Below are 13,086 nucleotides of genomic sequence, written 5' to 3' on the forward strand. Positions count from 1 at the left end.
TTTTTGCTGATCCGAAAAATGATCCGATCCGTGACTCTTGATCCGAGGAACGATCCGATCCGTGAGTTTTGTGTTCCGTTGCACCCCTAATCAACACAGTATGAGTTTCTATCCAAAAATCACCAGACTGAGTCGAATCACAACCCACAGTGCTACTTTAATAGATAATATATTCTCTAATGACATTGAAAGTAATACAGTAAGCGGACTGTTAATTAACATTAGTGATCACCTACCAGTTTTTAGTTTATAATGGCACCCAGCGAAGAAAGTTGCCAGAGCAGAATGTCAAGTACAGGCGCGTGAGGAACTTATTTAAAAGGTTTTATTGGCACAAAATTGCTTGAACTTGAAAATACACTTTATAGAGAATTCATAAAACAAAGAACTGCAAAGGCAGAAAAAAATACATACAAAACTAATATCATCAGGTTACGTAGGAAAGAATACAATCGTAAAATATTGTATCACAACAAAAAAAATATTAAAGGAAGATGGGATATATTTAATGGAATTATTAAAAATGGGGCAAAGCAGCAGAGCTATCCTCTATACTTTGTGGAAAATGATGTGAAGAAGGATAATATAGATGACATCGTCAGCAGCTTCAGTGATTTCTTTGTAAATGTTGGACCAAATCTGGCAAAAAAAAAAAATCCAGGTGCAAGTTTATCTGAGGAGTGGAATGAAAACCTCATTGAAAGGAATCCCAGCCCAATGTTGATTACAGCAGGGGTGGAAGAAGAAATAATTGATACTGAAAATACATGTAAATGCAAAACATCCACTGACTCAAATGTCATTGACATGACAGTTGTGAAAAAGGTCACTGAGGGGATTTCAAACCCACTAACATACATCTGTAACTTATCATTTTCAACAGGTAAATTTCCAAACATAAAGAAAATAGCTCAAGTAGTGCCATTATACAAGACTGGAGATATACACCACTTCACAAATTACAGGCCTGTTTCTCCACTTCCACAATTTTCCAAAATTCTTGAAAATTATTCAACAACAGATCAGATAAATTCATAAGTAAATATGACTTTCCGACAGTCAAGATGGATTTAGGACAAACAGTTCAGTTCGGTTGAGGAGATCAGTAACGCTCAAATTACACTGTTGTTACACTGTTCTTAGATCTTAAGAAACCATTTGAACCTATTAATCATGACATTTTGATCAATAAACTTGAAGAGTATGGGATCAGGGGGGTGGCACTACACTGGTAGAAGAGAGAAACTATTCATCATCATACTTGGACACTGCTTGTGGCGTCCCCCAGGGTTCAGTATTAGGTCGAAAACTGTTTATTCTTTATACAAATGATATTCGCAAAGTTTCAAGAATAATAAAATTAGTTTTATTTGCAGATGCCACAAGTATCTTTTGCTCTCTTGGGGGTGCATGAGCTCCTAGGGAGAGTTTCTGATGAAATTTGTAAGCTAAAAGCATGGTTTGATAGAATTTTTCATTACTTAGGTAAAACCACATTCATGTTATTGAGCAGACACAATAAATAGAATCAAGTACAGATACATATAGATGGGGTGAATACTGAAAGGGGTCCATGAAAACAAGTTTCTTTGGGTAGTTATTGATGAGAAGATTAACTGGAAAGCTCATATAAAACATACGAAGTAAAGTATCAAGACGCATATAAATGTATTATATATGTCCTGAATAATGCCAAACACAGTCTTGACAATAAATCACTCCACATTCTTTACTGTTCTCTAATGCTGCCATATTTACACTACTGTGCAGAGGTCTGGAGTAACACTTATAAATGTACAGTACAATAAAATCACTATCCATTTAGCAAAAATGAGCCATAAGAATAGTACATAATGCTGGTGATAGGGATCATACTAATATATTAGTTTTAAAATCCTGAACATTAAAAGTCACAGAGTTGGTTCATTTTCAAAGAGGCCAGTTCATGTATCAGGCTATAGACCCCAATAACCAACGTCACACAATCACGTGATCGCTGTATTGTGCCGCCATATTGTCCATCATTGCGTGTCGTATTGTCAATGGTAGTAGTAAAGGTGGATTCACTTGCAAATTATGGAAGCCCCGGTGCTTTCAGACGCTGGAAACTCATTAGATGAGTTGCATAAAAGCCGTTATTTGGAAAAGCTTCGGTCGATCCAGTCGACAGATCCATATTTAATGGCCAAACCGATGTTTCCTCCCGTTCAGTGCGTCAGAGCTCGTCCTGAGACCACAAAATTTCCATACTCCAGTTTATGTCACTTTGGTCAGCTGAGCGTCACCGTTGTCACGATTGTAAAATGAAACTTGATCGACAACGGGCCGGTGTGTGCCGAAAAATAGCTGCCCCGCGTGAAATGTCCCCCCTGACGGGAGCGCTTAATTATAACGCTATATTGACGCGAAAACATCACGTTTTCATGGACGCATTACAGTAATGGATTTACGACTGTAAGATCAGTTTTAAATAATTACACAAAATATTAGTACTGTATTTTAGTAACAAATCGTGGACTGGGCCACATAACCATCTTTGAACAGAAATGTATTAGTCTACAGGTTTTCACGGCCATATCCCAATGACAATCACACAGGTATGACATTTATTAGTTCGAGTAAAATAATACATATTCATGGTACAAGAAAGTCGTTTCCGTGTGGGCGCTCCCGTCAGGGGGGACATTTCACGCAGGGCGGCTATTTCTCGGCACAACACCTGTTGTTGCGCTCACCTTCTTGCTGCGCGACCGCGGCGACGAGCTTCGTAGTTTCTTTGCTGATGATGTCTGCAATCGTGTTGGCATCATATTGATGTTTTCGCCGCTGTCTGACAGCTGTCGACACAAACGCATCATGGACCGAGATAAACAAACGGTGATTCCTTAGACAAGCAGAAAAACACTCAGTAATAGGAATGTACGTAGCGGTAATACGTAAACACGATGAGCTGACGGATAATATGGCGGAACCAGTCGGGGGGGGGGGGGGGGGGGGGGTTGTGACGTCACGTGAGTGGGGTCTATAGACCCTACTCACGTGACGTCACAACCACGCCTCCGCGCCATATTGTCCGTCAACTCGTCGTGTAAAAGCATTACCGCTACGTAAATTCCTCCTATTATGGCGTGTTTTTCTGCTCGTTAACATTAATAATCAAAATGGTGAAGGCGTGTGTGGCGGTTGGTTGCAATAACAGAGAAGATAGACGGAGAGACTTGAAGTTCTACCGTATTCCGAGAGACCCAGAGAGGAGAGCGAGATGGACTGCTGCAATTCGACGAGAAAACTGGGCTCCAAACGATTACCACGATTATGTAGTAGTCATTTTATATCTGGTAAGATGCATTAAATATATATTTAGAGGGGTTTGGGCTGACAACCCAGAATACAGAATACAATCGTCCTGTGTGCACAATCTCATGAAGGCAGCGTGGATGACAGGCAGAAGCTTCACTGGCCACTGCTTCTCACACCAACACACACGTGACTCTTAATCCGATCCTTGTGTTCAAATCCTTGACCACAAACTGAGCAGGAAAAAGGTTTTTCTCCGGTGTGGGTTCTTGTGTGTCCTTTTAAGGTACTCTTATGACTGAATCCTTGACCACAAACTGAGCAGACAAAAGGTTTTTCTCCGGTGTGGGTTCTTGTGTGTCCTTTTAAGGTACTCTTATGACTGAATCCTTGACCACAAACTGAGCAGACAAAAGGTTTTTCTCCAGTGTGGGTTCTTGTGTGTCCTTTTAAATTGGTCTTTTGGCTAAATTTTTGGCCACAAACTGAGCAGGAAAAAGGTTTTTCACCAGTGTGGGTTATTTTGTGGCTGTTTAAGTTGCGCTTGACACTGAATTTTTTACCACAAACTGAGCAGGAAAAAGGTTTTTCGCCAGTGTGGGTTCTCATGTGAATTGTTAAGTTTCTCTTGACAGTGAAACCGTGACCACAAACTGAGCAGGAAAAAGGTTTTTCTCCGGTGTGGGTTCTTGTGTGTGAGTTTAATGTTTCTTTCTGAGCAAATCTTTTACCACAAACTGAGCAGGAAAAAGGTTTTTCACCAGTGTGGGTTCTAGTGTGACTTATTAAGACGTCCTTGCGACTGAATTTTTGACCACAATCTAAGCATGCAAAAGGTTTTTCACCAGTGTGGGTTCTAGTGTGACTTATTAAGACACCCTTGCGACTGAATTTTTGACCACAATCTAAGCATGAAAAAGGTTTTTCTCCAGTGTGAGTTCTTGAGTGTGTTTTTAAGTATTGCTTTGAAGTGAATCCTTGACCACAAACTGAGCAGGAAAAAGGTTTTTCTCCAGTGTGGGTTCTTGAGTGTCTTTTTAAGGTACTCTTCTGAGTGAATTTTTGACCACAAACTAAGCAGACAAAAGGTTTTTCACCAGTGTGGCTCCTCATATGCATAAGACAAGTATAGTTATTAGCAAAGGTTTTCCCACACTGAGAGCATTTGCAGAGTTTGGCATCACGGTGAGATTTCTTCTGACAATGATCTTTGTAAGGTGAGTGTGACGTGGCACAGTTTCTATCTGATGGCGCGATGAAAATGTGTGCTTGCGATCCATCTGTTGAGCTGCTGCTTGGAGGCCCCATCCCTCTGCTGGTCTCACTCGGATCATCCTCACTACTCAAGGGCTCACCAGTCGACATGGTGATATCGTCCTCCTCTTTAACGTATGGCAGCTCTACCTCCTCCTTTTTTATTGGAAGTTGTACTTCACTCTTTAGCAGTTGAGCGTCAGGACCAAGATATTTGCTGAAACCTGCAAGACACAAGAAGACAAATGATATACTTTAAAGACCGTCTATGCATCTGGTAGGCCGTGAGTGTAGATTGGCTGAGAGTGTATATAGGTGCGCGTACCAGATGCATTCTGGGCAATCATTCCCATGACAACGATGCACCGATTGGCTGTTAGTTATCGTGCATTAACACGACCTGATCCTTCAGGTGCAAGCAGTGGCAATTTCATTTATTTATTTTTAATATTTATTTTATTCATTGTTTAAAAAAAAAAATTGCAGGTGCAATTTTAATAATGACTTGAGGATTCTTTTCACCAAATACTTTACCTGTACTTGAGTACATTTTTTAGATGACTACTTTTACTTTTGTCGTATTATTTCGAACGCTACTTAACTCGTTTTTAATCTACCTTCCTCTGCTGAAAAGGAAGTGACTTAATGTGCCTTAATGTACGCAGGCTCCTGGCTATAAGCTTTGAGTAGCTTCTTAAGGAGACCGGACTCACACATGAGCCTAGCTCAGCATTAGGAGATGATGTACACTTTGTGAATATGAATGTGTGTGTGAATAAATTCAAATTAATAGTATTACATTACCACAACAATAATAGTCCTTCTGTTAACGGACCCATTTCAAGGAGTAGGGAAATTCTAATATCCATGTAAAGAGTTACTAGTTTCAGTGAGAAGGTGAATATTTTTTTGTTGTTATCTGTGAACTACATTTCCACATAAACGATACATTTCCACATAAACGAACATCAAGGTACCATTTAGCTTAGCAAGGAGAGGTAAGAGTCATTTTTCGAGTGTCCTGGAGTATGCGAAACATGGGAAGAAAAGCGGATTTATCAAGGTTTGGTCAGCCATGATTGGGTATCTGTCCGCCGAAACAGCCTGCTAGCACAGATATAAGCCGGCCCTTCTGCTATTGGATGCGTTGTTGACATTAGCGCGGCGGCGCTTTGAAAATAGAGCAAAGCTCTATTATGGGCCCCGAAACTAGCTGCTCTGTCAAAGACGGCCGTCTACCGCTCACTCTCGCTGACGGAAAGAGAGGAGCAGGTATTGGCTTATCTACTTAATGGTGGCAACAATAATAAAGAAAAACAATAACAAAATAACAGCGAGCTGCCGCGATATGCGATTCCTATCTCGCCCATTCTCCCAACTCGCTTGCCCCTACGTCACACCTCCCTAGTCTTAAAGGGGGCGCGCTTTGTTATGGACTAGGTATGTGCCGGTTAACGATTTCATGCGATGTGAAAACGTCGCGGTTCCAAAACTCCTAAAATTTTCAGTCATACCGTTGTACGGTATTCGCCATTTTTCATGTGCCAAAAATGCAGCCAAATTGGCTTGGTGCGACAGCGCTCACCCTTTCCCCTGTTGCTGTGTGTGAAAGTGACGCTATTCTGCTAAACAGCCAGCGAACCCAAAAACTAACACTCCAAACATAAGGCGTACTTTTCTTCAATTTATTGAGCTCTCAAATCGTTGTAAGTGAAATATACTAAATGAATACATTGAAAACAATTGTATTTTCCCACGTATGAGTTGGTTCAACAGGTTAGCATCATGAAAAAGTTTGCCAAAAACAAAACACACATTTTCCTTTCAAATTCAATATACAAACAAAAACTTTACAAAGACGAATGTTAGCCTAGGCTTAGCTGGGAGAGCAACTACATCGAGGTTTTAAGTCTCACAGCTGCCGAGTGAGAAAAAAGCTTGAATGAAGGGGAGAAAAAGCATAGCGTCAAAGATAGCTAATTGGGAAAGATGATCTTGCCTTAAGCACAAATCCACGTTCGCTGGACGAGGAGAGGTCTCACTCCCAATGTTTTTTTTTCCGATGAAACCTTTCCACAACAATATTTACATTTTAACTAACTAATACGTTTTCATAACTTATGAATTCTTTATGTTCTTTTTAACACAACAACATGACATCATGTAGAGTTGACACAGAGGCTGAAAATGGCGAAACTTCACTTGAGCGCCCCCCCCCCAAAAAAAGTCATGCAGTATATATATTTTTAATTTTATTTAGTAGTGTTTTTACTTTTTTATAGCAATTATTTTGTTCTTGCTCTAATCTTGAGCAACTTGAGCTGTGGCTGTGGGTATAGTCAATAAGTTCTGTTTATTTTTATTTTATTTAAAATGTTTTTTTTTGTTAAATTATGTATTTAACATTATATTCATGTTCCAATTTGTAAATATGTTCTGAAAAATTAAAAACTTCCTGTTCAATGGAATACAGTTTTTTTTTAACCCATACATCTCAAAATAACACATTTTGGAGCTATAATTGCAATACTGTGATATCGCAGTATTTTTGTTCATGGTTATTGTACCGGCACATGTCTATTACGGACATTACCATTATAAATTATAATTATTATAAATAATTATAAATAAACCAATCTATTGTGATAAAACAACAAAATTGTAATAACTGCATTAACCATGAAAGTGAAGTCTAACTGTAACTGTAGTCTTGAAACAAATCTGATAAAGGAAAAACATTGCAATAAAAAATTGCAATCTGGTTAAACTTGAGAGAAGCCGAGATCTGTCATGACAGAACATCGCTCCAATGATATCTGGCGCCATCTAGTGTCGTGAATGGGGAGAGTAGCTTAGATCTGTCATGACAGAACATCGCTTCAATATCTCGTGCCATCTAGTGTCGTGAAAGGGTAAATGTCTAGATCGCGAATATAAGACGACCCCCTCTTTTTCATTATTATTCAATGCAAAAAAACACCGTCTTATATCCGGGCCAATACGGTATGTTCCGGTACACCGTAAAACTAGGGCTGTCCCAAACGACTAATTTTGAACCGATTACTCAGCCGACTATTTTTACGATTACGTAATTGACTAAACTAATAACCCCCCCCCTTTTTTTAATTAATTTAGTAATGAAATTTTTGATGACGCTTATTAATTCACAAAAATATTTTGGAACACTTAAATTCTTTATTAAAGTACAAATAAACATGTAAATAACAACAACAATAGATCACAAATAAACAATGAGGTCAAACGCTGATAGCATTAACTACTGCGAAAGAATGGAATGTAAACAGATTCAGAACAATGACTTCGCCTTTCCAACATGATTCAAAACAATTCTTAAAAAATATCGAGCATTATTAATATAGGATACTACTACAGTGGCCTCTACATACGAAGTTAATTCGTTCCGAGACCTTGTTTGTAAGTTGAAATGGTCGTATGTCGAGCAGGAATTTCCCATAAGAATACATTATAATTCCATTAATTCGTTCCACAGCACAAAAACCTACACTAAATCTTAAAATATACACTCTTAAAATATACACATACATTGAATCATAGAGGCTAATGCCATGACTTTCACTCACAACACAGTAATTGTTTGTTCCCAAATATTTGTAAATCACACATATTACATTTTGGGCATATTTGTAACAAAAATGGCTGTAATTTCAAACCGTGAAAAATACTACTAGTTACTTGAATTAAAGTAATATCGGGGTCAGGCTGATTTGCCTTACATACACACACTCACACAAACATACATCCAAAAATGATTCATAACATACATACAGTATAGGCCAAAAGTTGGGCCACAACCGAAAGTCCCAAACCCTTAGCAATAAATTCCATCAATTTACCCTGAATAGGCATACCTGTGAAGTGAAAAACCATTCTAGGTGACTCCTTCTTGAACCTCATCAATAGAATGTTAAGAGTGTGCAAAAAAAACTCATCAGAGCAAAGGTTGTCCACTTTGAAGATACTAGAATATTATACGTTTTTAATTATTTCATTTTTCATTATTATTTTTTGCAAAGTACATATTCCCACACGTCTTCATTCATAGTTTTGGTAACTTCAGTGAGAATTTACAATGTAAATAGTCATGAAAATACAGAAAACGCACCAATGAGAAGTTGCGTCCAAACTTTTGGCCTGTTCTGTACATGTTAGTGTAGAGGTGGGTGTGTGTGTGGGGGTATGCTATATATAATAATCATCTTGGCTTTCTCTATTTTCTAATCATTACTCTCCTACTCCTACTTTTATGTAGAGGTCTCTCTCCCCCGTCACCCTCTTTGCTCCTCTGCTCTGACTGCTACAGGTCAATAAAGGTGGTGGAGTGATTAGTATTGCTATTATTAGTGGAGGAGTGCGAAATTTCCGATTCTTAGAGTATTCGCAATTCGGCCGTGGAAGATTGGAGAACGATTCACAAATATCCAAATTCCGATTATTGAAATATGTCAAGTAAAACGGAACTAAAACACAGTCGGCGTGGTCTTCGGGACGCAATAAGGAACGGACCGAGAGTAAACAGCATGCTTGTCGTTACCCGGGCAATGACAATGCTCAACTCACGGCTCTGGCGCAACTCATGCCGGTAGATAAAAAAAAAACAAAACAAAAAAACAGTAATACCTGACTAGTGCCGACAGCCGTTACAAACTGCGTCCACATAATGATATGGTAGATATCACATGTAGAAAGAGCTATATGCGAAATGACAGACTCTGCGGCATTAGCAGCACGTGTATACAAAACTAGATGCGAAATGACAGACTCGCCAGCATTCGAAATCAGCCGCCATCTTAAAGCAGTAGACTTTCCTGGAAGGCTGTTGTAGTGAACCTTCCGAGCTAACCTAATTAACTTTTTATCTAAAATACTCCTAAATTAGGCTCGAGCGTTTACGTCACAGAATGGGGGATCACGTGAGATTTGACAACAACGCAGCCATATTGGAAGCAGGTCTGGCTCGCGGGACATTAAACTTAAACTTGCCAGTTCGATACAGAGACAAACTCGTTATTAAGGCGAAGGACAGATATGTAATCAAACTTAATGATGTGAACAATGTTGACCCTTACGAGCAAGCCGAAGACAAATTGAGTAAAGATGTCGACAGGCTTCCACCATTACGCGAAGTGGACATTCTGCTGTATTTAGTGTAAATTACTACACTCATCAGCGATTCCGAAATTACAAAACGCTACAAAGCTACAAACAATTTTGCTGCAAATTATTTGCCATACTCTCACATCAACATATTACAGCTTTTTCATTTAGAAACAACAGGAATTATGTCTTATGAAGCATTTCTGAACACAATGCACATTTATGCAAGCTAGTTGTATGGCTGTAGCTATAGTTGACAACCGGCCGACTTAGGACATGAAGTTACTGAAATTTGCGTAGACAAATGGAATTAACTTACCGGAGTAGAAGTGCATAGAGCTAGAGCTGAAACGAATACTCGAGCAACTCGAGTTTAAAAACTGATCCGAGTAATTTTATTCACCGCGAGTAATCGTTTATTTTGACAGCTCTAAGCATCACGTTTTGCTCGGACTACTTTTAATGCAGGACAACGCGCTGATGTCACGTGCGTAGAGGAAGAAGCAAAAAAAAAAAAACTTACTGCAACCGACAGCCGCTACAAACGACGCCGACGTTGCTAAATACGAGCCCGCACGATGCTACGTTGGTAGGTAGCGTCTGATGATTCTCATAGAGATCACATGTATGTTGAACTAGATGCGAAATGACAGACTCGGCCGTGTCTGGGCAGCGTTAGTAAACAGCCGCCATCTTAAAGCAGTAGAGCGCTAAGCGCTAATAAATAAAGATTAACGTTACTGTCACTAGCTCAAGTAACGTTAGCCCTGCGGAGGGCTAGGTTTCTATTAATTATGACCACTGTCGATGCGTGGCTAACGTGTCTTACATACAGGCTTTAACATAACAGCATTGTGGAGTGATAAGGGTGTAAAATAAAAACTCAATAATGCTAACTATCAATTTTAGCTCAGTAGTCATTGCTGGATAAAACACCAAGTACCACTGGTCCCTAATGTGCTCCAATACAGCCTGTATCATACATTTATTTTGAACACTGGAAAAACTCAAAATCCTATCAGGACTTACAGTTTAGACTAACTTAAAACTTAACTAGAACTTAAAAATGGCTTGACACAAATAAAACACGTGGGGAAAAAATCTTTTAAGTGATGTATGTTATCAAGCGTAACGGCATTTTTAGGTGTGTGTATATATATATATATATATATATATATATATATATATATATATATATATATATATATATATATATATATATATATATATATACATACATATATATATTTTTAATAAGATCTAAAAGTTTTTTGAGTGAAAGCAGTGAATTAGTCTTTTTTTTTTTAAATTCTAGTTACATCTGAGATGCAATTGTTGGCTGTTTTCAACAATATACATAGAAAATAAAGACATTGATTGACTGAAAATGGTTCAAGATTAGATGAAATGTCGTTTTCTCATGTATATTTATAATTGCCCTCCGATTTAGGTGTCATAAAATATCGTTCAGAAGGTGCGACAGTAAAGGTGAAGTCGACAGTTTTGACCATTATGGAGTAATTTTGCCATGTCGTCCTGTATAAGTGGATTTTTATTATTTCATATTCCATTTAGCACAAGACTGTTATTTGTCATGACCATGCCATTTATGTAGCAATTGGGGAAAATACTTGGATAAAAAGAATACCCTGTAAAAATATTGAAGCGACAGAAACAATGACATTTTGCAGTTCTCTTCGTCGCGTTTTCCTCGTTGTGAATAGTTCCCCCTCGACGGGCTGACTGGTCCTTCTTAAGACATTTATTTAGCTATTGGGGAAAATACTTGGATAAAAAGAATATCCTGTAAAAATATTGGAGTAGAGAGACTGAAACAATGACATTTTGCGGCTCTCTTCGTCGCGTTTTCCTCGTTCTGAATAATTCCCCCTCAATGGGCTGAATAGTAAAACCGATGAGCCCAGTCCCCCGCTGACGTCATCCACCTGTTGGGGATACTCGTGCCCTATAACGGTAGGCGTGGCTAACCGGCAGATTAAAAAACGAATTTCTCGTCATCTGCGCTTTGCTAAATTGTTGTATATAGTCGAATCGTCTCAAAATATGATTCTAATTCACATAATAATGCTATTTAAGACTTTTTTTCTCCTGTTGTATGCTCTTTAAGACCAACATAAGCGAATTTTTGTTTGAGGTACTGTTTTTTTTAATGCATTCATAATTTAGTTTATAGGTATATTTAGCCGTTTTTTGTGGGAGTATATGTCTGAACCATTTGTTAAGAGCATTGTAAAAAAAAAAAAAAATTTTAATAAAAATAAAAAGTTAGCATTTTATAGCATTTAAGCTAGCTGATTTTTGCTATGTAAGTTAGTCAATTGTTCTTTTGTTGTACATAGATCCAAGAGTGCACACTTAAAACTCTGCTAGGACTTTCACAGTAAATTTCAAGCTAACTAGCAGCGTTATTTTAGAGCTGGGATGACCGCAAAACAACAAAGGTAAAAGACGTGCGCAGAGACCGACTGCGGTGGGGCTTATATGATTATTGATTTAAATTAATATTCTGACATCTTTATAGTGAATATGTTAGCATTTTTTGTAATGTTATTTTTTAGGAGAATTAGGTTGGCTTAAGAATATTTTAGCCCCCCTAAAACACCCCTTAAGACGCCACTGGGATCAATAAATGATTTTCTTTATGATTCAAAACGATAGAAGTCCAATGCAATAAACAGGGAGGCCTGGCCTTGAATGCTCATCTTTCATTTCAGAATCAACACCATGAGGACGGAAAAACAATGAATAGTATTTCCCGAATCGGTGAACCAACCTGCTAGTCTGCGAAGAACAACTTTTACTTGCATTTTGCAAGCAGTCGAGAGTTGATGTCGTCGCTGAGCTCTTGCGCCACAAGGTTCCGCCTCGAACTTTGCGGCTGGCGTCCTTCTTGCACGCATTTTGCACACTTAAGGAGGCTCCAACTTGATGTTCAAGCGTCGAACCACGTTGTTGTTTGTTCGCAAGCTAAGCTAAGCTAAGCTAACTAGGCTGCCTGCGAAGCTTCAATGATGATGGACGGACCAAATCTTTCGAATTGGTTTCAGTCAATTAGTTCTGGACCTCCTGCCTCGCGAACTTTGTGGGTTAACTTCGCACAAAAAGCAACTTGTTGCTGGGCACGTTCTTCTTAGCACGGGAAACTGAGCGCGTGTGGCGACCAGATGGCGGCGCGCATGTGCAGATAGATGTCGACGTGGCTCGTTCCGTGAGTAGCTCCGCTACTGCGCATGCGCCACTCACATCCAGTCGGTAATCACATTGGGTTGCGAGACGCCTACTTAAACATGATGAGCGACAAATCGGCACAATACAAAAATGATCAATATTTGTTTTGTTTAAACGTTGAAGGCATTAGCTGCCTTTGACTGAGCGAGA

The 13,086-nt window shown here is 38.9% G+C and overlaps 1 protein-coding gene across 4 annotated transcripts; it reads right to left on the bottom strand.

The window, feature by feature from the left end:
- Positions 1-338: 338 nt before the first annotated feature.
- On the bottom strand, positions 339-12,869 carry LOC130928553 (gastrula zinc finger protein XlCGF57.1-like). 4 transcript variants are annotated; one of them, XM_057855251.1, is made up of 4 exons: positions 12,482-12,869; positions 4,653-4,775; positions 2,736-2,837; positions 339-2,227 (listed from the first exon to the last, which is right to left on the bottom strand). In XM_057855251.1, exons 1-4 carry the CDS (start codon positions 12,606-12,608, stop codon positions 2,208-2,210), a joined length of 372 nt encoding a protein of 123 aa, XP_057711234.1. In that variant the 5' UTR covers positions 12,609-12,869; the 3' UTR covers positions 339-2,207. The 4 variants fall into 4 exon arrangements, 3 of the variants coding, with proteins under 3 accessions (XP_057711234.1, XP_057711233.1, XP_057711232.1); XR_009066699.1 differs by lacking the exon at positions 339-2,227 and having other exon boundaries at positions 2,664-2,837; positions 3,231-4,775; XM_057855250.1 differs by lacking the exon at positions 339-2,227 and having other exon boundaries at positions 2,664-2,837.
- Between the last annotated feature and the right edge of the window lie 217 nt (positions 12,870-13,086).

Source organism: Corythoichthys intestinalis, chromosome 13 (assembly GCF_030265065.1).
Source record: "Corythoichthys intestinalis isolate RoL2023-P3 chromosome 13, ASM3026506v1, whole genome shotgun sequence".
NCBI lineage: Eukaryota > Metazoa > Chordata > Actinopteri > Syngnathiformes > Syngnathidae > Corythoichthys > Corythoichthys intestinalis.